The sequence below is a fragment of the Psittacula echo genome (genome assembly GCF_963264785.1).
Source record: "Psittacula echo genome assembly, chromosome: 2".
In the NCBI taxonomy this organism is placed as follows: Eukaryota; Metazoa; Chordata; class Aves; order Psittaciformes; family Psittacidae; genus Psittacula; species Psittacula echo.
Genome location: NC_137737.1, coordinates 35,016,838 through 35,044,235, shown reverse-complemented (window position 1 = coordinate 35,044,235; position 27,398 = coordinate 35,016,838). Strand labels below are relative to the sequence as shown.

Below are 27,398 nucleotides of genomic sequence, written 5' to 3'. Positions count from 1 at the left end.
TTCCAGTGGCTCACCACCCTTACAGTAAAGAACCTCTTCTTTATATTCAATCTAAACTCCCCCTGTTTAAGTTTTATAATTGCACGTAATCAATTGGTTTTTTTTTAATTTTATCTAATATCTTGATACAAACATTTTCAACTATATACAGCTACTATCTGAAGACTGGAGGACAGTGAAGGCTTGTTGCACTTAAACAGGCACTTGAAATTGAACAGGAGGAATAAGAAGGAAGATATTTTCTGGCAGAAACAATTCTATATAAATGTTATGTGCATATATACACACTCACAAAGATATACTTGGCCAGTGAAGCCATTTGGAACATTTCATCTGGCCATCCAAGTGAAAAAGTAAGCATCCAGAAAGCCAGAACAGGAAATACAGAAGCAACGCCAAACATCACAGATCCATCACTTAGGAAAAAATTAAAGGGAGTCACTGGAGTACATGAGGATCATTTAAAATACAACCAAGCAACATCCTAAATCCAGCATGTAGTGTAGGAAAGTGCAGATGAGATTCTTAAGACACCCTTAGGTCTTTGTGTCCATGTATTCCCATAGGCTTTAGTACTTCTCTGAAGTGATTCATAGATATTCCATGCTTAATTTTTTCCATTCTTATTTTATATAATAGCTCAGTTCAAAGCTATCTGTATTCAAGAGAGGAATATCAGTCTTGACAAAGAAAGCTAGAGAGACTTCCATGGCATTGCCTCTGTTCTCAACGACTCTGATACTCTGGGCCAGTTTGGGAACACACCTCTATTTTGAAAGCATAACCATCTGATTATGCTTGGAAAACATCACTAGTTTTCCTTGCCCTGAAACACTATTTAATTTTTGTTTTCTTCTAGGAAGGAGATATTTGTTCTTCACTTCTGTTTGACCAAACAAGATCAAAATCACTTCGCACTGACAGAGACCAGAAAGACTGGTGATGCTGGCCATAAATACTGTTGCAGTTTCATTTGCTTTATCTGCGCAGAATAAAGCACAACACAGAAACAAAACAACTGGCAAGTGCCAGCTACGCAGATAGAAACTGTAGAAATGGTTCAGTGCTTCAGCACATCCTTCCCCTATTCTTTTTTTTTAGTCTCTTTTACACGATTTTTAAAAGCACAGACCATTCCCAGGAGATTGCACAGTATGGGAACATATAAACTGGAATCAGAAGTAAGATATGCCATAATAAACAGAAGGTTCTATTTACATCTTTTAACTGGTGAAGACGTAACAGATTTTGGTGGGGTAAGGTATAATTCAGAGACTGAAACCGCTTTATTCTTAAAGGTCAGTTTCATTCCTGGAAACGCTGAAGGCCAGGCTGGACGTGTTTCTGAGGAACCTGACCTAGCTGAAGCGGATTTTTGCCTAGGTGAGTACCTCCATAGAGGAGCCTTCAACCCCGGACCGAGGGGAAACACCGCGTGCAGGAGCCTCAGTTCTGAGCGGCAACAGCCACCGAGGGAGCGTCGAATCCTCTCCCGACCTTACCCAGGAGCCGGCAGCTCCGCTGAGGAGAGCAGGGACTCACAGGGGGCGGTGCCAGGACGGAGGCCCCGCCCTGAGCGGAGCAGGAGCGCGAAGCGGCGGCTGGCGAAGCGGGGGGGTGGAAGCGCGGGCGGGATGGGGAGTGCTCGCGTCAGGGGCAAGACCTGCCCTGGGAGCTCTGCTCTGGCTGCCCCGGCTGTGGCCGCGTCGGCACCAGACAGAGCCGATGAGGGAGGAGGCTGCAGCGCAGAGCTCGGGGTGCAGAAAAGTGCCTGCACCGGTCTCTTGAGGCGAGGGTGCGCAATGGGCAGGGCTGCGCTCGGTGCTCCTGGGGGGAGGCCCTCCTGCAGCAGCGGCTGAGCTGCGGGGCACTGTCGGTAGATAAAAGGTGTCAGGGGAGCTGAGAGGGAGCCGGACTGCTTGCTTCAGGCCCAGACTGAGCAGGGGCTATGACCGTCCACCACAGCGCATACAGAAGAGAAGGAGGACATTAATCCAGGCAGCTGGGAGGTACTAACAACAACAACAACAACAACAACAAAAAGAGGGGGAAGAGGCGATTGTCCTGCCGTAATCAGCGCTGGTGCAGGCTCACACTGAGTACTGGGTGCAGTTCTGGGCCTCACCATTTAAGAAGAACATGGACATCCTTGGATGCATCCAGAGGAAGGCAACAACGCTGGTGACAGGGCTGGAAGGCATGTCCTGCGAGGAGTGGCTGAGGGCACCGCGTTTGTCTTGTTCAGAGGAAAGGAGGCTGAGGGGTGACCTCACTGCTCTCTACAGCTTTCCCAAGGAGGGGAAATGGAGCGGGAGGTGCTGTTCAGTTCTCGCTGGGATCCATTGATAGGACGTGTGGTAATGGTTCAGAGCTGAGCCTGAGGAGGTTTAGAGTAGACATTAGGAAGCATTTGTTTACCTAGAGGGTGGCCAGAAACTGGAACAGGCTTCCTAGAGAGGTAACCAATGCCGTGTGCCCATCAGTGCTTCAGAGGCATTTGGACAACACCCTTAGTAACATGCTTTAACTTTTGGCCAGCCCCAACATGGTCAAGCAGTTGGACTTGATGATCACTGTAGGTCTCTTCCAGCTTCCAGTATTTTTCTCCCTACTTCCTTCTTTCCCTGTCAGTACATGCTGAGGAAATACTGGGTGACATTTCTTCCCAGCCCTGCAGTAGCGGAAGGGATTGAATGGGTAACCATGTCCCACCACAGGCATTGGCTCTGTCACTTTGTGGGAAGGAGGCCTCTGCCTTCTGATGGGGGTGAGAGACGTCGATTGTCTCTGGGTAATTTGAGCATCGGAACAGAGTTGTGAAAAACACGTGTGAACTGGTTTTGGAAACTCTTCTGTGTTCATCCGGTTTATTTGGGTTTCACAGGGTAGCAAAAGACCCCATCTCTGACACCAGTGATGCTCCAAGATCAAGCCCTCAGCCTGAAGCAGGATGTGCTCCTGAACTCGATGGTTACAAATCTTTTGTACGTGGGCAATGCCTGCTCATTTCCTTGTGATTTCCCCCCACTCCCAACCCCAGCCCTCCCTCAAATACTAGTTTTTAAAAATGCCTGAGTTGTTTCTTTTGGAGAAACAGAACCAAACACGAGAGCCTGAGGACAGCCACACTCCATCAGGAGTCCATCTGGCCCAATACTCTCTCTCCAGCGGCACCCCATACAGGTATAAAGGAGAGTATATGAGGAGTGCAGGTGTACTTCTGTCAGGGTCCTGAGGCTGGTCATAGGCATTAATGCCTGGGGCCAGCCTCCCTTGGGACCTGCACTGCAGATGGCCCCTCAGACCTACGTCAGAGCTTGTCATGTAGAACTATATGCATAACATATCATAGCTGTTCTCTTCCATTCCATTCCATTCCATTCCATTCCCTGCACTCACAATGAGTTGTGTAATGATGTGACCATTATCTACCTGAAATGCCAAGGGGTTTTCAGCACCAAAACCACTTTCAAAGACACGAATCAGACACAAATCAGGTTAAAGGGAGAAAGAATGTTTTATTTATTTTTAAATAGTTATTTTGCTTAGTTAATTTTAGTCTAGTTTACTTTAGATTCTAGGGTTTTTTTCTAAATCTCTCAGAGCTGATGCTCACAAGCATTAACCCGATGCACATGCATAGCCAGCAGCAGGCCAACACATCCTTCAGTCTAGCTTGAAAAAACATCCCTTGCAGCCTGACAAAGGAAAAACGTCAGAGCAGGAGCAGTGCTGTGGTGGTGCGAGAGCAGTGCAAGAACCCAGCCAGAATGGGCCGGGGAAGACCTGACAAGGGGGGTGCTCAATGCTACAGAGAGAAGCAGCAAGTCCCGGGGCCACGCTGGGCCACCCTGGAAGTGCAGAAGGCTTCCTCCCCCCCAGGATGTGGGGCACGAGGGCCACGTGCATGGAGCACGAGCAGCTGCCTTTGGGCTACAATAGTCCAAAGGAGCCCCATGAAGGGGCTGTGCTTGGCTGCGGAGGAGGCAAAAACCCCCAGGGGACACCTGCTAGTCCACCTGGGGGCAAAAAAGCCTTCCTCCCCCAGCTGCAGGACACGAGGGGCCACCTTCGTGGTGCATGAGCACCAGGCAGTAACACAGAGCACCAGGACCAGAGGAGCCCTGACAAGTGGTCATGCTCAGTGCTCAGAGGAAGGCAAAAAACCCCCGGGGACCGGTGCCGATCTGCCCCGGGGGAAAATTCCTTCCTGACCCCAGCGCTGGCGATTGGCTACTCCCTGAGCACATCACCAAGACCTGCTCCTGGTCCACGGGCTGGTTAAGCCTCCGAGGGGACAAGGGGATGCTGGCACTGCCTTTTCTGCCTCCACCTGGAGCCATCTCAGGGGCTCCCAAGAACAGCAAAGTGCTGCTGGCCTGATCTAGCCTGGGAGCAAGAACCCTTCCAGTGCCTGGCACTGGAGCTCCAAACCACTGGTGGAGGGCACTGGGCTTTGGAGTGCCCCAGAGCACTGTGATGCTGTGTTGCCAGGTGCTGGCACTATGACACAGGGATGAGGGGGCCCCTGCAGACCCGCCCACCGCAGCCCTGCTGCTGCTGCCCCTTCGCCCAGCGTGCCTTGCAGAAAGGCCTTTGGGGTGCTGGCCTTGAGGCAGTGCCTGTGCCCAGGAGGCCCAGGGGTATGCCTCTGCCCATGGTGGCCACACACTGGGAACCTCTGCGGGGTGCCCCTCTACATTACTTCGTATGCCCAGACTGTATCAATAAAGGCTTCTATACGACATACAGTCATTTGAGTGTGGCGATCCCAGAGGTGAAAGAAAGAAAGAACGGGGTTTTGGTTCCCTCTGCATGAGCATTGCAGAAACAGAGAGCACACAGGATTCCTTACCAATACACCAAGTGGCAGTTGCTACTACACTGCTTATGATGAGGTCTTCTTGGAAAGAAGAATTAGTTCAGAAATCTGTGTTTGTTACACAGGGTGTTTACATACTTGCTTTTGTTTATTAGTATTCATGTCTCTAGTTTGGGGGTTTACCTCTCGTATTACTACTTGAATGCAACACTTCACCAACTGCTGCCTAATTCCATGTTCTTGATAGTTCAATAAAGTGTTTTAATCCCAATTCGGTTTAAACCGTGTGAACTGATCAGCTTTTCCCTGCAACACTCAGGAAAAACAAGTAACTGACTCAGTTGTGTAGAACAGTTTTAGGAACCTCAGCTAAGTATCGCGTAAGGGTACTGCATAAAGGACAGAGATTGAGAGATTGGCAACAAATCACCCCAGCACTTTTCTGGATGCCATTGTGAAGGACCTTGACACGCTTGAGACATGGGTCAATGCCAGCCTCATGAAGTTCAACCAATCCAAGTGCAAGGTCCTATACCTGGGTCCAGGCAATCCCAGGCACAGCTAAAGGTTGGGAGAAGTGATTCAGAGCAGCCCTGCAGAGGAGGATGTGGGGGTTTTGGTCGACAAGAAATTAAACATGATCCAGCTTCAGTGTGCGCTCACAGCCCAGAAAGCCAACCGTATCCTGAGCTGCATCAAAAGGAGCGTGACCAGCAGGTCAAAGGAGGTGATCCTGCCCCTCTACTCTGCTCTCGGGAGACCTCACTTGGAGTATTGTGTGCAGTTCTGGTGTCCTCAACATAAAAAGGACATGGAACTGTTGGAACAAGTCCAGAGGAGGGCCACGAGGATGATCAGGGGACTGGAGCACCTCCCGTATGGAGACAGGCTGAGAAAGCTGGGGCTGTTCAGCCTGGAGAAGAGAAGGCTGCGTGGAGACCTCATAGCAGCCTTCCAGTATCTAAAGGGGGCTACAAGGATACTAGGAAGGGACTCTTCCTTAGGGACAGTAGTGATAGGACAAGGGGTAACAGGTTCAAACTTAAATAGAGGAAGTTCAGGTTAGACATAAGGAGGAAGTTCTTTACTGTGAGGATGGTGAGGCACTGGAATGGGTTGCCCAAAGAAGTGATGAATGGCAGTGTTCAGGGCCAGGTTGGACAAAGCCTTGGGTGACATGGTTTAGTGTGAGGTGTCCCTGCCCATGGCTGGGCGGTTGGAACTAGATGATCTCAAGGTCCTTTCCAACCCCAACTATTCTATGATCATATGATTTTATGAAGATGTCCCTGCCCATTGCATGGGCAGTGGACTAGATGATATTTGAAGGCCCCTTCCAACTCGGAATATTCTATGATTCTATAATAACTTGCTGTGTGTAAAGGGCTAATCCAATTCCTGAAGAAGGCTCTTGTTGGATACAGGTTAATGAGAATAATTTAATACTTGGAGACAGAGAGTACATGTGATGGTGAACAGGATAGTTGTCTTGGATTGTGTACAAAATTATTTAAAGTGCTCAACCATGTAGCCAGGATGACTGCCCATTCTGCTGCCGTTCAACAGGCATATATTTTATTATATATTTTTATGCCCAGTCAGAATTGCCAGCAAAATGTCTATTGCCCACATTTGGGCCAGGAATTCACTCAGAGAGATTAAAAATATAAATAGAACTGTGTTGCTAATGCTCAATGTAAATTACTTCATCAATGGAAATAATTTATTGGCGTACAGTAATTCTAAAGCAAGTTTGGATAAAAACTGGGATAATACTAGATTAGTGATGTCTCTTAAATTTTCTTGGGTTTTTTTTTTTTTGTTTCTTTTCACCAAACACAAAGGCTCAGACTTTCAAAGTTCTTTGCATTTCTGATGTACTTGCATAGCTTGTGTGTGAAATCAAAATAAGGGCTTATATGTAATTGTGTTACTGCTGTTGTTCATCTGTAATACGCCCTTTTTGTGTGCTCTTCTCTTTGATTGCTGTTACTCATTTCTGTTTGCCTAGATTTGAAAATCCGGCCGTGGTAGTTCGAATAATATTTTCTTCTACCTTAAAATCAGATGACTGTTTCAGCAGATTAATGAAAAAATTAATCTGGTGGCTTGCAAGAGGTTGAGCAATCAGACCTCTGTTTGCAGTGCTGGTGTTTTCTATCATGCATAGGAGAATCACATGTCCTCTGCCACTTCAGGGCTCAGAGCCTAAACCTCGACGTCCCTGAAGTCAATTCAGTGGGCTAATGATCCAGCCTTGTATTCCTAGAGCTCACTCTGACAAAAATCTTGTTACAATTTGTGATGTCAGATATTATTTGTTTTGGTCTTCTTATGCTCCTGATTGGAGGGGTCAGGAAAGGGCAAACAGGGCAGAAAGAAATCTTTGTGTCATTATTTTTTTTATCAGAAGTAGCAGGAGCTTGGGAATGGCAACATGGGAGGGAAAGCTTAGTGTGTATCATGCTAATAGGAGAGGCTGACAATGTCTCACAAGTCTCTGTGTCTATATGTGTGTAATCTCATGGATCTAATGATAAGGAATCACCTCTGCTGCTATGTTTTAATAATTATATCTAGGTATTTTAGGAAATAAGTTTTAAAACACTTTTTCACCATAAAAAAGCCAAGATTAAATAATTTTCATCTACCTATGCTATTGAACAGAATTTGAATGTTCAGAGTCCATTGCTGCATGTTTAAAAAGCCTTCCCATCCATCAGTAACTTCAGATGGAAATATAAATGATGTTGATACAACAAAGGAATGCCTCATTAATTTATAAATATTCTTTATTAAAAATAAATAAATATTTCACAACTTAATAATCAGGATGTGTTCATAGCCTGAAAATGATTGGTATGATTTCTTCAGAAGAGAACTGTTTAAGTGATGTCCCATGCAGCAGTTTAGCAGCCGTACATATGATGTCACTCCTAAAAGTCCAAGTAAATGACGTCATACATACGACCACCAAGCCACCACGTGACAAATGACTGTTATAAGAAGATGAATTATCATTACAAAGAGAAAAAATCAGGCTGCTGGGAATACTGAAGTTCACTTTATACCTAGAATTAAGAAAGGAATCTAGAGAATACAATTTGGCTTCATTATTGCACTATATTGAAATGAACAAATAGAACCCCACTTCCTGTAAAAAACACCTGCATTTAACCTGTGCAAGACTGCCCATTTCTGCAAGAGATAATCCAGGCAAAGCAAGTATAAAATGCCTTTTTTTTTTTTTTTCCCCACAAAATATTTAACATGATGAACAAGCAACCCCAAATAGTTCTTCCACCCTCAAGGAGTTTGAAGTATATAAACTGTTGACTGTACCTATATAGACATGACATTTAAGAAAAAAGGTATTTTCAGCTTTGTTTGCCTTTTTTTCCACTCCTTCCACTGAAGACTGTAATTCTGCAACATTTATTGTTGAGATCAGTCAAAACATATTTTAGATTCTGAATGCTCTGTTTGTTACTGATTTTCACAGCTCAAACATTCATTTATTACAATTCTTTTAAAACTGCTATGTGTAGTCACTTTGTGGGTCACTAAACCCCTGCCCTTCAATACATCACATCTTTGAGTGAGAGCTCAGCATCATTTAAACTGGTTGCAGAGCCCCTCTCATACTTCAGTTATATTTGAAGTACTTTTCACAGCTGCTAATGTTAGGACAGAGAAGAAAATTACTGTGATGCCTTAGGAAGGTCATTAGTGCATGATACTCAGTAAACGTAACAATTATTTCTTATTCATCACAAATGTGCTAGGAAACAGCAGACAATTTCTTTGGGGAAATACCTCAAACTTAACCACTGAATATTGAAATTGTCTCATACTCAATGGCTGTTGAAGCAGGATGGAAATTATCTCACAGTGATATGCCATGTAACTTAAGTTGTAGATTCTGGCAGCTGTTTAAACAAGCATGAGATTATGAGCCAAAGCAGATGAAGACAAGGCACTTGTAATGAAAAGCAACTCACAAACTTTATGGTTCTTTTCCACTGCTGCAGTATTTGCTCACACGAGGAACCTTTACTCCCAGAGTAGCCTGATGCAAACTGAGAGCTTAAAGGAAGGGTACAGAATATTTGACGGATTTTTGCCTGCAGCTCTGATTATCGTCTTGCATGGGGACTCTTTAGGGCAATCAGCTGCATAGCAACACTAATTTCTTTAAAAAACAAAAGTGGAGACAAGACATCCTGATCACCCCTGAAACTGGGTGAATTCAACTCAACATTCCTTTCATTTTTGGGAAATCATGGGCAGCTTGAGTCTCAAATTCTCACATTAATTCTAACAACTTAAAAACAGCAGCAGATTGCTTTCTGAGTTTTCCTTGTGTGAGAAGAGCTCCAGAACTTGCAAGTCCACTTCCTTATTGCTTGAAGCAACCCATAATCCAAAGGGACTTCAGAACAAGTTTTCAAAGGCATGGTCTCAGGTGATGAGACCCGGGGGATTTCATCATCCAAGGCTAGGGAAGCCCCTGGGCTCTGCTAGCCACGCCAAGCAGCAAGCAAGGTTCTGATGAAGCATGCCAAAGGAGGCTTTGACAGACCTTCAGCAGCTCTTCTGATCCACAAAGGGTGGGATCTGCTCAGGACCAGATGCTGGAAGAGCTGCTTTCTAAGCAGGGAAAGGCTTGCGCTTACACTGCTCGCACAGACATGGGTTTTGAGACTCATGGTGAGAGGCACTAAGCTGGGCAGTTGGCAAGAGCCCAGAGGACCACATGGCCAACCATGTGCATCACACTCCCAGCTGTGAGGATCAAATGGGTACACCTTGAGTGGTACCCTCATCATGGTGGCAAGTGTTCAACTAATTGAGTCCAGGAGACTTGAACCTCCCATAGCAGTTTTCCAAACATTGCCAGTTTGTGCAGTTATTGAAAATTAAATTTAGGCTTCCACATAATCAGTTTTTCATGTTTTGTGAATTAAACTTATTCACAAGCCCTTCAGGAGCTGACACAGTGTACCAGACTGTGCATAGCTTAGTGACTGAGGCTTGGTAAAAATTTGACAGATTTGGACTTAATGAACTTGTACAAATTGGTTTTTTACTCAAAATTAATTTAAATGCAGTCTTGATCTAATGGACCTAATTGGATAATAGTGTGATCTTTAACTGCATCATCCATTTTGTCCTTACTGTTCACTTTGTGGTTGGCTCAGGACAACAAAATTGGAATCTGTACAAAAACCTACTGGCATCAATCCTCATTTACAGGAGAAGACCAAGCTACCATTTGTAGGCACTACTTGCCAATCCTTACTTGACAAAGTCGTGCAGAGAACAGAACTCTCTTTTCTTAGTGTCCTTCAAAATAGATCAGACACACAGGAAAGAGACCCAAGTGTGTGTCCTCTTCAGTCTCTGCAGTTTGATGCTGACACTCCATCTTTCTTGCAGAGAGAAATGTGCACTGAGGAGATGAACTAATTGCTCCAGCTCACAGGGGCTCACATACTTGAGGAAACAAATCTCAGACACATTCTGTGGCTCTTCATAAGTACAAAAAGCTAGAAAGCATCAGGAATAAAGTGAACTAGGAAATAATTAAGTTAAATTTTTCTAATGGAATTAACTTGAATTGTAGAGGACTATCTAAAAGCAAGGGAATCTAAAAGCAAGGGAAGCCATCAAAGAGGAAGACAAGGAGTTAGTTTTATTTCTAAATTAGGTTTTGGAGCAATTGGTGCTTTAGTTTTTGTTCAGCAAAGGCAAGCCATTATGGACCTACAGACAGAAGAGTAAAGTGCTATTTATTCTATGTAAAAAATGACATATGTAAGAGAGAGAGCTGCTATCAGAAGGCACCAAAACCCCTTGGTGACAAGTCTAAAAGAGTTAGTGGGGAAGGGGGTGTCTATGGAGCCCAGAGGAGAAGGCAAGGACCAGTAGGTTGTGTTGCTTTGCAACAGCTTGCAGTCACCAGCTGGGAGTGTAGGACACAGATGAGAAGATGACAGTAAATCATCAAAGCCATCAAAGAAGAAAGATCTGGAGGATCTTTGTGGGTGGGTAGAAAAGAGGAATGGGAGATCACCCCTGTGTCACAAATGACTTTAATTGCTGTGTCTTCCTCAACCTTAGATAGTGACTGACATGTAAATCCCAGGAGCTCATAGCTCTGGGAACCAAGGATTGATTAGAAGAATCAACAGAGTGGGAAAAGTCTTTTTGGAAGAGAAAGAAAGACACCCATTCCTCATCGCAGATCACAAATCAAATGTAAAAAATGAACGATTTCTACCAGCTACAGGTGGGGAAATTTCTGGAAAAATTACTGATGCCAAGTATTTTTCATATTTGATCTAACAGCAGTGTGCTGGTAAGTGTCACCAAGGAAACAGCACTGCTTCATGGGTTACTTCTATGACCCTTGCTTCTCCCTTACCAGAAGATAAATTAATCTAGAAGGTGTAGATCACCATATGGCCACTGCAGTGGGGAAGGAAGAAATACAGAGATTGAAACAGTAAAAATGTAAGGAAATCTACATGTAAGTTATCCATTAAGGTCAGAAGTTGGAGAACCCTCTGATGCGAATATACCTAAAAGGAAAGGAAGCAGATCTCTCTGCATTTTCTTAAAGAAATCCTAGTCCTGGAGTACTGCAGGAATGAGCACAGAACTAACGTTGAACATATGTGCTGCCATCCAGCGGGACCTGGACAGGCTGGAGAGTTGGGCAGGGAGAAACTTGATGAAATATAACAAGGGAAAGTGCAGAGTCCTGCATCTGGGCAGGAACAACCCCAGGTTCCAGTATAGGTTGGGGAACGACCTGTTAGAGAGCAGTGTAGGGGAGAGGGACCTGGGGGTCCTAGTGGATGGCAGGATGACCATGAGCCAGCACTGTGCCCTTGTGGCCAAGAAGGCCAATGGCATCCTGGGGTGTATTAGAAGGGGGGTGGTCAGTAGGTCGAGAGAGGTCCTCCTTCCCCTCTACTCTGCACTGGTGAGACCGCATCTGGAATATTGTGTCCAGTTCTGGGCCCCTCAGTTCAAGAAGGACAAAGAACTGCTGGAGAGAGTCCAGCGCAGGGCGACAAAGATGATTAAGGGAGTGGAGCATCTCCCTTATGAGGAAAGGCTGAGGGAGCTGGGTCTCTATAGTTTGGAGAAGAGGAGACTGCGGGGGGACCTTATTAGTGTATATAAATATATAAAGGGGGAGTGTCATGAGGATGGAGCCAGGCTCTTCTCAGTGGCAAACAATGATAGGACAAGGGGTAATGGGTATAAACTGGAACACAAGAGGTTCCACTTAAACTTGAGAAGAAACTTCTCAGTGAGGGTGACAGAACACTGGAACAGGCTGCCCAGGGAGGTTGTGGAGTCTCCTTCTCTGGAGACATTCAAAACCCGCCTGGACACATTCCTGTGTAACCTTATCTAGGTGTTCCTGCTCTGGCAGGGGGATTGGACTAGATGATCTTTTGAGGTCCCTTCCAATCTCTAACATACTGTGATACTGTGATATGTTATCATGGGTGAGAGGTTTAAAAGATCTACAGTCAATAGAGCAATGATCAGCCCAGTCCTTCAGAGTTGACCTACAAATTCATGCCCAGTCCTTCAGGGTTGACCTACAAATTCATGACACCTCAAACACTCAGAAATGCTGTTGAAAATTTTAGTTATCAGAATATTTACAGTCCTGACACTTGTCTGGGGAAGAAAAATAATCTGGAACTGTTCCTTCAGTCACTAGTGGCTTGTTAAAGAAAGAATCGCTGTTCTTCGCCAAGGCCCCTGTCAGGCTATGCTGATAACAGGCTATGCTGGTATTCAGTCTCAGAAGGAAGCTGGTCTCTGTTAGGTTGTTTTATTAGAGAGATCTCTGACAATGGGTGATTTCCCAGCTAGTGCATCATTACGTGCATCCCTTGCAGGGGTATGTGGAACAGCCGCACAAGGTCAAAAATACCAGAATATTTCAGTATATCTCAAGGCAGAAGATTTCTGCCAAGCACTGGGATGATTCCTCAAATCATTAACTAATTTAGGACAAATTCCTCTGAGACTAAGTTAGCAGAAATGCATGAACTCTCCTCTGGTTTTGATCCTGCTCTCCAGCTGTTCTTTGGTTGAGGGTCCAATTCCTAAACTATGAATTCAGTATCTCACCAGAATGGGGTGTTCTTTGCAGTTCTTCTCTGTTCTCCACAACCTCATTCAATTCTTTTCTTTTTACCTTCTTATATCCATCATTCTCTTACTGTTCTCTACTTTCCTTCCCTCATTTTTATCCATATAAATTTAAATGGCAAACAGCATTGTGGGCAACTTATGCTAGGCTGAGACAAGAGAAGGGACACAACCTAACAAATAAATCAGGGAGAGCAGTCTGTAATGTTCCCCAATATGTCTTCCAGCCCTGTTTCTACAACTTATAGCCAGAAAGGATGGGAGTTGATGGGGAGACACACAAAATGTTCCACATTCAGGTGTTGGAAAAGAAGATGGGAAGCAGAGGGGCATGAGTAGCAAACCAACAAAACACAAGAAGAATAAGAATCAGAGTTTTCTTCAGGAACACAGAGATAAGCAGTGGGGCAATGTGGTGGCATCCAGCATGCAAGTTACTCATACTTTACCAAGGTAAAGAGGTGGTTGTTCCCAGTAGCATCATTCATACATATTCTGACCATACTATAACTGAGGCTCTGGGCCTCAGTTATATATAATTATTTATATAATATTGTTTATATGATATTATGAAATTATTATTCTATAATAATTGCTAATAACTTCAGGTTTCACAAGTAGATACTAGAGAAAGCATTCAACTTACGTAAGAAATAGCCAGGTAAAAATGAATTTACTGTATATTTAGAACAAGTTACTCAGCCATTTTGCATACATTGAAATATTGCAACTTATTACAACATTATTATACCAATATTATAACTGTAATATTGGTATTAAACAGCTGAAAATAACATTTGAACTAACTAAACTTTATACTGTTATTTTCCATTTCAGTTGCTTTCCTAATAGCAGAGTAACTACAAACAATGAAATTCCACAATTACTTAAGCCACTCTAAGTCCCATACAACATTAAGATTTCAAGCATGTAAGTTTCCATGTGACTGATATGTTGCAGCCTGTAAAACACAGAAATTAAAAATCACATGCATTATCTTCTTCAGACTTGCAGTTCTGCCTCACCAAGAAACAATGATTTCAAGTCCAAAATGTTACAAGATACCTTATTTAGAAACATTATTAACCTTATTTTGAAATTTATCAGTAAGGGAACTCATTCCTTCAGCACTGCAGTATCACAAATATAATCTGGTAATCATTTTTCTGAACATCACCACGATTTGTCACATATCATAAGCAGGTCAGTTTTCTCATACTTACAAGTAGAAGGATGATCACTAAGAAGCAACTGTGGGTTGTTTTTTTCATTGTGGAGTTCTCCTGGAGAGACACGTTGTAGCTGACCTTTCTGGGAATTAAACACCAAAAATAAAAAGCAGTGTTAGATTTTATGAGTTAGGATAAATTCCTTGCCTTTACATATGAGCGTTTTCTTACACTTTAAGTAGACTCTGTGTGTGTTCACCACTAGCCTTGAGTGTACTCATATTTGATTTCACTGGAGGCCTGTGTGCTTATAATTTTGTCTCCTTCATGGATCTCTGGTGGTGAGTTCAGCTGATATACATGGTACAGCCTCATGTTACTATGCCACCAGCAGCAGACCTGTGTTAAACTCCATGTCTTTGCCAGCTGAGGCTACCTTGGTTGTCCTGATTCAGTTGCTTCTAAACTACACGTACAGCTGCAGACCTATGAAGAATCTGCATATTTTTAAAATGAGCTAAAACTCCAGAAAGATCCAGTTCGCAGATAAGCATAGTGGCAGCTCAAAAAGCTTATTTATGGGACTAGAGAAAGCCAGAGGCTGGGTAATCACTAGCTAGGTGAATAAGCAAGAGTGCCAGCAAAAGAGAAACTGGGATCAACACTGTGGGATTAGCTCGTATGGGCTGTGGATGGACACAGGGCAGTGTAACTCTCAGGCTGTCAAGAATGACTGCTTCAGCTGCACAAAGTGCTGCGTAGAGAGGCAGAGCACAGCCACAACTCTACAGGCTTGGAAATAACTGGATCAGCAGCTTTTTGGTTTTCAATTTTTTAACTAAATCAACACCCATCTGGCCTTTCTAGGAGAAGTATCCAGGGGCTGCCATGTACCACCATACTGCTTCACAGTTTTGGGAGTACAAGCAAACAAAGCTCTTTGCACTAACACATCATCTTTAGTTTCATAAAAAATGGAACTTCTGCATTAGAGTAAGAAACACGGCTTTTGTCAAGGCAATGCCTTCTGATGTCTCATGGACAACTAGTGGTTCATGGGCTGAGCAACATGCCTGCAGATCACCTTCAACCACAATAAGACAGTGAGCAGTCACACAGCTTTATTTTTCAGATAGTCTAAAAACAAAGAGCGAGGTGTTTCTTACTTGGCCAAACAACCCTGTGAACACCTTGCATATCTGAAACCCAGAAATTTAATGGGAAAAAGGCACACAAACCTGGATGCTTAGTCTACTTGATATGCAGTGAGCAACGCAATCGCTTGCGCAACAGCACTGTAACACGTTTTCTCATCTTGAAATGGTCAAAGCAGATACACATAATCTTACAATGTAATAAAGGTGTGGCACTTCATTGTCACTCAAGTGGATGTAATCTCCTGCCAGATCCAAATAGGAGCATTGAAGCTGTGTGTCACTGAGATTACATAAAACACAAAGTAATGGAAAAGAGGGTTCGGAGGATTCGCTTCTAATAATAAGTAGTCTTATTACTGTATGAGCCTTGCCAGAGGTAATGGGACAGGCAAATGACACAGAAATGATATGTAATTATGCTATCGGCCACATATTTGCGTTTGATCACCAATGGTAGACAACTCGATTGAAGCAAAATAGGACAGCTAGATCAGAGCAAAATGCATGTAATTATCTGCATCTTCTCCAGACCATTCACTGCAGTGTGATTGGTTCCAAACTGTCAAAAAGATTCATGAAGATATAAACAATGTGTCTTGGTCAGCTGTGCAATGAGCAGATATACAAGCACACCTATGGTGCTCCTACAGTTACAACTGTACTGTAAAGTGTTCTGTAGTGTGGTGTAAAGCCTATCTGGTGGGTGCCTCTATTGTTCTTGCTAGCCACATAACTTCTGCCCCACCTACAGTGATTTGGTAAAAAGTGGGCAAAGGAAGGACTTTGCAGTTTTAAAATCTACAGCACTTTCCACAAATGGCACAGAGATCCACACAATACTGTGACCTGGAAAGCATAAGCAAATCAATATGCAATTCAAGTTACCTGTGATATATCTAGTTTTCCTGTGCTTTGTGATGGGAATGTTTGCAGCACTCTGTTGGGTTACAGCTATAGCTGCAGGTAAATCTTACCCTTGTGAGAATTTTGTGAATATTTGTTACTATATACTGAAAGAGCTATTCAAAATGTTTCCTGTTCCATTGCTCCTAATTAAAAGAAAAGGCATCTGTAAAATATTTAATACGTTATTTTCCCCTCTGTTAACTGTAATGACAGTGCCACATAATGTATGTATGATACTACATACGAGTAAAGGAGTAAGAAGTATTTCCCATGCTAAATCTTGTCTTGATGTTTCTAGTCTTTCTTTTCCTCGCCAGGTCTAGCCACAGGAATGGCTGACATGCTACATAAAATCCAGCACCTCTTTTTCCTTCCTCTCTCACAGAAGTCTTTTCCAGTGACAACAATTGTTGAACAACAATGTACTAACAATCCACGTATAAAGCCGCAGACTAAGAAGTGGCTTTTCTCTGCTTTAACCATGAGGATGGCCCATAGTGCTACACCACACCTGAGTTAGCACCAGTACTGGATCAAGGATGATGACTGAATTGAAATGAAAGGTACACACAGGTATGAAGTGTTGGTCAATGGTCAAGGCAGAAATAGGGAGGCAGAAAGAATCTCATAAAAGCGAATCCCAAGAGAGGGACCCTGTCAGCCTCTGCATGGAGGAACAGACCAGCATCTTCATGGCTCTGCCCTTATCTCCAGCAATCTATGTTCAGGTTTGATAGGACAGGCAAGCTGGGATGTACAAAGTAGTACAGTCAAGCGCTCTTTTTCACTTACTGTGAAATAAGTTTTCAGCTACACACTTGCAAAATAGAATACATTTTACCATTACAGATGGAAGGACAATAAATTATAATCTTTGAAAGCTGTTTTATGCATAGGTATTTTAGATGAATCTTCATTGAAGATGCTTCAAGGTATGCATGAGTTTTTCCTGAAATTATGCTTATTACAATAGACTAAAGAATTATAAATAATGTACTGACAGTTCTTGGGGTCACTGGAGCTAATATAAGAATTATTATTATGAGCATTTAATACAGTTTACAACTACCCCAAAACTTGTTTCATTTGTTGAAGTTGCCAAGCAGGTTTTAGGTGCTGTTCTAATTCCTGCTTCTATGCTATTTATCCTTTTTCCCTAAGTCCAATAATGGCCTTGCTTGATATTAAGATAATGTGCTTCACACATTTACATTTTAAAACATCCATATTTAGTGATTAATCATAAGCACACTGCTAAAGCCCAGTACTTTTCCATGATTGTATTAATTCTTCACCCTCTGTTGCTTATAATAGTTCCGTATTACATCACTGTCTGTTTTTTAAACTAGAATATTGTTCTTTTTTTCTTTGTAAATGTAGCATAGCTCATTATGTGCTAAGATATTCCTCCTGCTTGAGCTATTACAGTAATATCACTGACACCTGGGTATTAGTCCTGAAGCTCATCTGAGGATGAGCATGGCATGACATTTAGTAACGACATCGCTTTTGGCCCTGCCTCTATTTCTGTGGTTGTAGCCTTAAGCTGAACAGGACTTCAATTACAGTTACAACTGGGCTACCCAGAAGGTGAGACAACTCTCCCTGCACAGCCATTTGCTCAAGGCCAACAAGGGGAGTAAAATTTAGCCAGAAAGAAGGGTATAAGGGGAAGATTCAAAAGAGGGCAGTATAGCAACATTTCTTTCCTGAGGTCTGAAGAATATATAAGAAAGAAAGGCTTTTTTTGGAGGAAGAACTGGGAAAAAACTTCTTATTTAATTATTCTGCTCTGATAATTCTGCAATGCAGTCTTTCACAATAGTGCTGACATACCTTTGGAGGAAGAAATGGCTTTAACATTGCAAAACATGACTTGCAGGGGTTGTGGCTAAGCACACAAGTGTGACGCAAAAATATCTCTTTCTCAGTCACTATATTTCCCCCAGAAACTTTGAAAATTCACTTTCTACCTCCTTGTTTGGCTGCAAGGTCCTTAGAAGGCTTCCTTTCTACCTTGTGCAGCTTTCTCAGGGTGAAGAGCTGTGTACCCACCTCTCATCACAAGGTATCTAGGATTTTTTAACTGATGCAGGGGCTTGCAGACCCTCCTAGGGACTGCCTTGCCACTCAGTACACAAGAGCACCAACCTGCTGTGCCTGCATTAACACTGGAGTGGGAAACAGGGCAGAGGCACCAGGCAAGACAGGGGCAAGCCAGCAGATCTTGCTGCTGAGCAATTAGGGAATTTGGACACAAGGGAGAGGCTGCAGGTCTGTCTGCTTTGCCAAACGTTCAAATAGTCTAGGGGAAAGTATTAAAATTGTCCCCTCATTCCCAGATGGACATTTTACCCCTAATTTCCTGCCTTTGGGCCAGGAGTGAGCTGTACATCACACTTCTATAACCCCAAGTTCTGTGCAGACCAGGACTGTAGCTACAGTCCCTTCAGGCAGACGGAATGCCTGAATGTCAGGCAGAGAGTGTGATCCCCATGAGTGATAAGGAGATAGAGTTAGCCCTTCCTTATTCCCAAGCACATGCTGTAGCCATTAGCCTGCAATGATTTGCAAATGGTTTAACTCCATGTGTCTCCTCACAACCATATTTCTGAGGGAAATGGTGAGGTCTGCTCAGTTCTTCCTACTATAAAGCTGGTGACTGTCAGTCCCAGGTAGAGAAATGTGGCTCCCTTCAGCCTCTAGTCAAGTGCCCAGAAAGGTGAGGCAAGGCAGAAGATGTATTTAGTGGCTTCCACTCCTGTGATCCCTATTGGTTAGCTTTACACAGTTCCTTGATCTTTTGCCTAACCCTCCAGAAGTTTTCGTATGAAAATCTTAGAGATACAGGTTCTAAATTCTTAATTTCAGGTGTCAGACAACTAAAGACTGCTACATGAAAATTGCAGGCATCTAGGTCACTTGCTGCATCTTATCCCTTTTGGTAGTCTTGGAGATAATTTTACTATCAGGGAGGCAAATGCTATATTGTGGGATGACTACTCAGCTGTTATTCAAGCAGATCACCATTAATTTCCATTCGTTTGCCTGGTGGAGACAGTGAACTGCACTTTGTAGACATGAGTGCATGCTATGTTAACAAACTGAAACTATTAGCCAGGGCAAATAGGCAATTTCAGAGCTACACAGATCAAGGGACCATATAAATCTACTTATTGATTCATTTGGATTACGTGAAAGCTGCAGTGTTTAATGCTTCATTTTCCCATTGAAAACTAGTCAACAAGAAGGGGTTATTTTACCTTAGGCTTTCCTTTAACCAAATCCTTGCCAATAAACTGGGCAAAAATAGAAACTAGTTACAGATTTGTCTGTGTTTACTTTTAAGGTAATTGCAAAGTTTTGAAAAGGCCTCACACTACATACCGAGCAGCCAATGTGATCATAGACACTACAAAGAAAACTGAAGATGCTGATCGTTCAACTGAGATAATGTATACTTTGAAAGAACAAAAAATACAAGAAATGTGCTTTGAATGAGATTTACCTGTGACTTTAGTACTAGACCAATCAAATTATCCACAAGGTTTTCAGAAAAGGCTGAAAAAGCATTAAGGCATCTGGAGGAGCTGACTCCTTCCACCTCATAGCCTTTTATGAGGAAATAACCCGGTGGATGGATGATGGCAGAGCGGTGGATGTGGTCTACCTTGACTTCAGCAAAGCATTTGACACAGTCTCCCACAGCATCCTCATAGCTAAACTGAGGAAGTGTGGTCTGAATGATCAGGTGGTGAGGTGGACTGCGAACTGGCTGAAGGACAGAAGCCAGAGAGTTGTAGTCTATGGGACGGAGTCTAGTTGGAGGCCTGTATCTAGTGGAGTGCCTCAAGGGTCAGTACTGGGACCAGTATTATTTAATATATTCATCAATGATTTAGATGAGGGAATTGAGTGTACTATCAGCAAGTTTGCTGATGACACTAAGCTGGGAGGAGTGGCTGACACGCCAGAAGGCTGTGCTGCCATCCAGCGGGACCTGGACAGGCTGGAGAGTTGGGCAGGGAGAAACTTGATGAAATATAACAAGGGAAAGTGTAGAGTCCTGCATCTGGGCAGGAACAACCCCAGGTTCCAGTATAGGTTGGGGAACGACCTGTTAGAGAGTAGTGTAGGGGAGAGGGACCTGGGGGTCTTAGTGGACGGCAGGATGACCATGAGCCAACACTGTGCCCTTGTGGCCAAGAAGGCCAATGGCATCCTGGGGTGTATTAGAAGGGGGGTGGTCAGTAGGTCGAGAGAGGTCCTCCTTCCCCTCTACTCTGCCCTGGTGAGACTGCATCTGGAATATTGTGTCCAGTTCTGGGCCCCTCAGTTCAAGAAGGACAGGGACCTGCTGGAGAGAGTCCAGCGCAGGGCAACTAAGATGATTAAGGGAGTGGAGCATCTCCCTTATGAGGAAAGGCTGAGGGAGCTGGGTCTCTATAGTTTGGAGAAGAGGAGACTGAGGGGTGACCTTATTAGTGTATATAAATATATAAAGGGGGAGTGTCACGAGGATGGAGCCAGGCTCTTCTCAGTGGCAAACAATGATAGGACAAGGGGTAATGGGTACAAACTGGAACACAAGAGGTTCCACTTAAACTTGAGAAGAAACTTCTTCTCAGTGAGGGTGACGGAACACTGGAACAGGCTGCCCAGGGAGGTTGTGGAGTCTCCTTCTCTGGAGACATTCAAAACCCGCCTGGACACATTCCTGTGTAACCTCATCTAGGTGTTCCTGCTCTGGCAGGGGGAATGGACTAGATGATCTTTTGAGGTCCCTTCCAATCTCTAACATACTGTGATACTGTGATACCTGCAAGGGATACCTGGGTTGAAGGGCACTTGGGAGGTTTCCATTACTAGGAAGGGTGCTGAGCACTGGCACTTAACTTCTAGGTCCCTGAAGTTAAATGAATTCCATTTGTATTACACATATCTGGGTATGATATTTCTGCATCCTCTAATGGCTGTTACTGGGAGGTGATTCCTACCATGTATTAGAAGCCAATAAAATTACTACTTTTTCAGTACTTAAGAAGTCATCCCTAATCCCATTCTTGGCTGTTGGCCAAGGGGTTTTATGAGATTTAAAAGCAAGGAAAAGTAAAGAAAATTTCAGGAAGAGACTAGCAAAGTATTTCAGGGGTTTTATTGGTAGCCCAGCTTTGAAATACTTACAAAGACTGGATTGTGTCATTTCTTCCAAAAGCTTTAATTTTTACCTTTTTCAAAGGAAGGTGTATACCACAAAGTATTTTAGCCCAAAGTATTAACAGGAGTATTTGAAGAAAGGTGTTCCAAGTACTTTTGGAGTTTAGCCTCTACCTTGCTACACTTTTCTAAAACTGGTAAAATTATTCTGTTTCACCCAGGAATAGTCTCAGAAATGTATATGACCCTATTTTGGAATCTTAGTCTCTGGATTAAGCTGGACATGAAGTTATTACAGAAAGAACCATCTTTGTTTGTTTAAAGGGAGAAAAAGAATATTGTACAAGTCATCTTTAAATATAAATTATCAGTATTTACAGCTGCAATAGGTAACATGCCTATTGTTTTTTGGTGTACTCATACACAAGTTTTTCCAGCCCTCCCTTGTGCTTCTGTTGTGGTCCAGCCAGCCATCCCAGCAGAAACAGATGGAGGTTTTTGCCCTCTGCAACTCTCTGGACTTACTGCAGGCTCTGGTGATACAAGCAGTGGTAAAAGGAAGCCGGTAGAAATACTTAATTCAGAGGAGATGGCAAGTAACAACAGCAGATCTGCTCTGATAACAGATCAGTTTATGCTGTTGTGGAATTGAAATTAAAAGAAGATTGACTTCGGCACTTTTGCGATAAAAGAAGAAACGCCACGTGCAATTACACTTGTACTTGAGACATAATGCAGTACAGAGAATTTATCACACTGCGTCTCTGGAAAATGAGTTCATCCTCTTCAAACACTATTCAAAGGACATACTCTTAAAATGATCTCACTGTAACAAAACAATGACGGTCCACATAAGAATTAAGTCAGGCTCTCAGCACACTTCAAAGATCACAGAATGGTTTGGGTTGGAATAGGCCTTTAAAGATCACCTAGTTCCAACCCCCCAGGGGCACCTTCCACCAGATCATATTGCTCAAAGCCTCATCCAGCCTGCCCTTGAACACTGCCAGGGATGGGGGAACCACATCTTCACATCCTCTGGGAAACTTGTTCCAGTGTCTCACTTCCCTAATCGTAAAAAATTTTTACTTATATTCAATCTAAATCTATCCTCTTTCAGTTTAAAACTGTTAATCCTTGTCCTGTCACTACAGGCCTTGATACAAAGCCTTTTTCCATCTTCCTGAAAAGCCCCTTCTAAGTATCGAAAGGCTACAGTAAGGTCTCCTTGGAGCCTTCCCTTCTCCAGGGTGAACAACCCCAACTCTCTCAGCCTTTCTTCATAGCAGAGGCACTACATCCCTCTCATCATCTTTGTGGCCCTCCTCTGACCCAATGTAACAGGTCCATGTCTTTCTTGAACTATGGACTACAGAGCTGGATGCAGTATTAGAGGGGCAGAATCACCTCCCTTGACTTGCTGGCCATGTTTCATTTGATGCAGCCCAGGATACGACTGGCATATCACGTTGTACATATCTGATGCCAACAGCTTTATTTTTGTTTTTACAATCAGATTTGTAATGCTAATGTTAAATATAAACCTTACATTTCTGAAGTATCACTCAAGTTTTTTTCTAGCCCTGCTTTCAGTAATGGATTACAAGATAAAACCAGCAATATTTATAAAGAACCTTCGTAAATGCCAGCGACTGTTATGTTAAAGTCAAATATTTTCAAGCTATAGAACAAAGAAGCAGAAAGCTGTGTAATAAAGCAGAGGAGTAAAATCTATAGCACAGCATTCCTGCTATTCTAAGAGTGCTTGAATAATGGGATTAAATTAAGCAATTTTAGCTAGTGGCCTACCATGAGATAGATGAAAGCAACCACACTGCAGGAATGCCAAGCTCATCACTGAACGTTCCTCAAAGCAGAACACTTCCTTGCCATTTTGCTACACCGTGAAGCTATGGTTTAGCATCTCGCATAGTAGCACAGTATAATTTTAGCCTTTTAGGCACAGCTGTGAAAGGTCTTTTTGAAAGTGCTTGCACTTTTTGGAGGGTTTTGCAGCAGTGCTTGTAAAATGAGCAAGTATGCAATTATCTAATCTTGATGACACTGCAGCAAGAACACATCCAGAAGCTTGGGATGAATACTACCCTGCTGTAGAGCAGAGACTTCAAAGGAGTTGCATACATTTATGTCAGATTATAATCTTCTGCATAGCCTGAAAAATTAAAGCAGATATTTGGAATGAATTAGTATCTGTAATTCTCTTTTTTTTTCAGACAAAAAAGTTTTCACAGTCAGCACCTGCCAAATAATCTTTGTGGCTAACATTAATGAAATTAGTGTAATTTACAATGAGAATTGGGAAGGGTAGTGCTATATAAACATTGCTAATGCTAAATGAACTGAAATATGTTACACAGCTTCCCCTACTCACAGCTCCCTCTGTGAGTTAAGGGAAAAGCCACCTCCATGGTTGCCTTATGACTTTATCTGGACCAGCATCGTGACTGGACTGTACGTACAGCCTAGGTCTTATGTACAGTACATGCCCATCAATGCATTTAAAAATAGTCTGACGGGTATTTTTGTTAAGTGGACTAAGAATATAATAACAAGGCAGATCTGGATGGACTTCGGAAGAACACAAGAAGAATTAGGGAGAAGCAAGAAAAACTCCAGGATACAGGCTGAATGTAAGGTCGTTCCTTTTTCAAATTTACAGACTCTTTCTGTATCGCATTGGAAGAATCTTCATCTAATTGGATAAATGCAACATCACCTCTGACATTCTTCCCTCCTGGACTAATGCTTTTCTGATTCCATACACTGAGATTTTTTGTTAAAATTTTTCCTTCAGCTGCAGCACATACTGGAAAGAAAAACAGTTATTTAATACTTATTTGTGGCCAATTCCCTCTGTCTTCCACTTGATCCTTCCCCAGGCAAACTCCCACTGGTCCTTTTTTTGTAACCATACATTCCTATAGATTATTTGAAGCAAGTGAATATTTTATGGGGTGGGCAAAAACCCAGTAAAAATATTATACTTTCTTATTATGTCACTGTTTTTATATAAATCATATAAAGTGTGAAAAATCCTGTGAGTGGATTGTTATAAATCAAATGCATATGACACACATTTAAAGCACTTTGTTCCCATTTGGCAGCAGAATAGCCCATGCTACATCTGGATGTAGGCTTTATTTCTGCCCTGACAAAAATGAGCCTATGTTGAAACACTAATACTTTTCTCTTTCCTCTCGTCCTAATTTTATAGCAGCTCTGCTAATAATGAATAGAAATCCTGATTATGATTTGAAGTCCAAATACGTCACCTTTGATGGAAGGGTTGTATCTAACAGAGTATTTAAAATGCCCTAACAGAGGCAGACAAACTTTGGGTCATGAAAGCCGCCTTGTGACAGTCACTGCAGAGGGCTTTGTGTGTCTGAGGTTTTGGCTAACATTTACAGATATACCAGTTGGTCCACTTAAAGAACTATTACCTCTTCTGGTAAATCTTGCTTTACCTGTGCTCTTGAACTATTACATCTACTGTATCACTGATATTTCTGTTACCCCCACCTACACTAAATTAACAGAAAAGTGACCCAAAGCTCTCACTGCATTTTAGACTATTTTTACAACTCATGTAATGATGAATGGAGATGTAACAATGTAATGAATGATGCAGATACAATGAAACATGGGTAAGCCAGTAAAACCAAGATTGTCTCCATCAGTTATTACAGATTAGTTAAATATCACAGCTGTAGTGCTTGGATACTGTTTTGTCCCTGTCAGGAATTATGGCACCGTTACTATAAAGGGTTAGATTGAAGGCTACAGTCTAAATTTCCACTTTCAATTAGGGCAAAATCCACATATTTCTCACTATGGCATTACGCGTTCATTACGGAAGTTCAACAGGGCAATTTACATATAGTAAATTACTATGAACTGACATTTTACCAAGAGGTAGCTATTAGCCACTTAAATTAAAATTCTGTGGAAGACTTCCAGACTAACATACATGAAAAGATTTACTTTCAGTAATAACTAGACAGATGAGGTTCATACTGGACACACACATGCTTAGATTAGAATAAAGGGGAGAATGGGTCTTTGCAGAGACCTGCAGAGGTAAGATCAGTGTTTTCTTCATGGTTATTTTCTTCTGTAAATTAGAGTAGATTAGCAAGGAATGCAGGTGAGGGAACGTGAATCACCTGAACATGGAGATAAACCATTACTGGTGTAACTCACTCACATATTCCTAGAATATTTAATAAAAGCCCTTGGTTCTTTGTCCTTCCAGCCTTGCAGTTTGGAGGCCGGGGTTCATCCAAGTGTCCCAGGGATAGCTGGGTCCAGGTGAGACACAAGGTATTTGCAAGAAAACAAGGATGGGAAATGGCTAAATCAGTTGGTGGCTGAAATGCATGCATATGCCCTGTGAACTGAAAGGTCTGTCATTACTTGCTACCAACATTAGCTTTGACCTCTCAGGGAAAACAGCTGCCAGCCCACGTCATGCAAAAAGCAGCTCTGGAGACCTCTTTCTCTTTTTATAAATATTAATAAGCAGAATTATCATAACCACTTGTGGAGTTCAGAGTCTCAGCAAAGACCTTGCACTGATCCTAAATACATGTGACTATCAATGGCCAACCACCTATCGCAAGTTTTATTGGCACCCAAATATTCAGGTCTGTGGAAGAAAACTTCTGGCATATCAGAGGTCGATGAAATGTTCCCCCAAACCAGAAAAATTGTGAAGCAGGAGGAACCCAGTACAACAGAGAAGTAAGCCTTTTCACACAATCTCACCAGCCAGGAAGAGCAGACCACAGGCTTTGGACCTTTCTACTAAGATGAGCTACTATGAATAAATTCTTGAGGAGTTAGTGAAGCCCCGCTTATATTAAACTGCACTGATTGATGATCTCTTCCTATTCTGTAATCTGAGGACAACAATAAGAATTTGGGCTGTCTCACAGATAATGGACTTACACTTACTCTTGCTTTCCACTATGCTGGGGGTAATCTCAGTGCTAGATCTTCCAGCTGGAGCCTTGGGTTTTTATTCTTCTATTACAAATGTTAAGTGGAGCTCTGAGACAGCACTGGGTAGCTAATCTATACACCCTGAAAAAAAAATGGCATAACTTGGAAATGTTGGCCCCTCAGAACCTGTTAAATGCAATACAGATCCTTTTATTGGCCTCTTGGCATTGTCACTGTCCCACTTGCTATTACTGTGATAATTTCAGATTCATTTATCTGATTTTGCTCTCCTTTCACAAGTTATTCTGTACATGAGATTCTAGTCAGACAGCTAATGCATGGCCTAATTTTGTGCTGGACAGGGCACTGGTGGGAGCAGGGCCTCCTCTGAAGCATGTTGGTAGCCAGGGCTGGTGAGACATGCCGTGGGTAAAGCATTATGTGGTCTGGCTCCCACTGGCTCCATTGTTAGGAATGAAAGCCTCTGGAGCTGTTGCAGTTCTCAAACAAGTCTGTCAAAGCCCATTTATGATCACTTATAACATGATGTATTTCTTAAGGATGCCAAAACTAACTCTGAATGCTTCCTTATGCCAAGGTTTGCTTTCGGTAAAATCTTGATATACACTGGCTAAAGCCTGTCTTTAGCAGGGTTTTATTTTGCTGGGGCCACTGAGCTGAATTTCTGGCTCCGTTAACCCAAGGAACTCGGAACCAACCCCAAAGTGACAGCTGAAGTCACTAATGAGGACAAACCTCCAAATTTTGAGTCAGCTGAAAATACAGAGTCCGTTTTGCTTTTCTGAATATAGTCCAGACCCATGCAGGTGCCGTGGGGCTGTTCTTCAGTTTAGCCTATACAGCTAAAACTTGCACACTTATGTAACAGCTAGGCTTAGGGTTGCCCCAAATCTTCGTACCAAATCCAGCTGCAGAATCAAAGGATAATCTGGACCACAAATGATAAAGTTAAACAGGAAGAGGAATGACTCCAACATAGCAGCCTATTTGTAAGCCTTTTCAAAATAAAAACCTGGA

The 27,398-nt window shown here is 42.8% G+C and overlaps 1 protein-coding gene across 1 annotated transcript in view; it reads right to left on the bottom strand.

The window, feature by feature from the left end:
* Positions 1 to 27,398, bottom strand: part of CALCR (calcitonin receptor) — a gene marked incomplete at both ends in the record, with an annotated part of 117,634 nt that overhangs the window by 59,526 nt on the left and 30,710 nt on the right. The window contains one exon of the mRNA XM_080610514.1: positions 14,230 to 14,317. Within this exon, the coding sequence (XP_080466640.1) occupies positions 14,230 to 14,317 (88 nt within the window). The remainder of the gene's footprint in view (positions 1 to 14,229; positions 14,318 to 27,398) is intronic.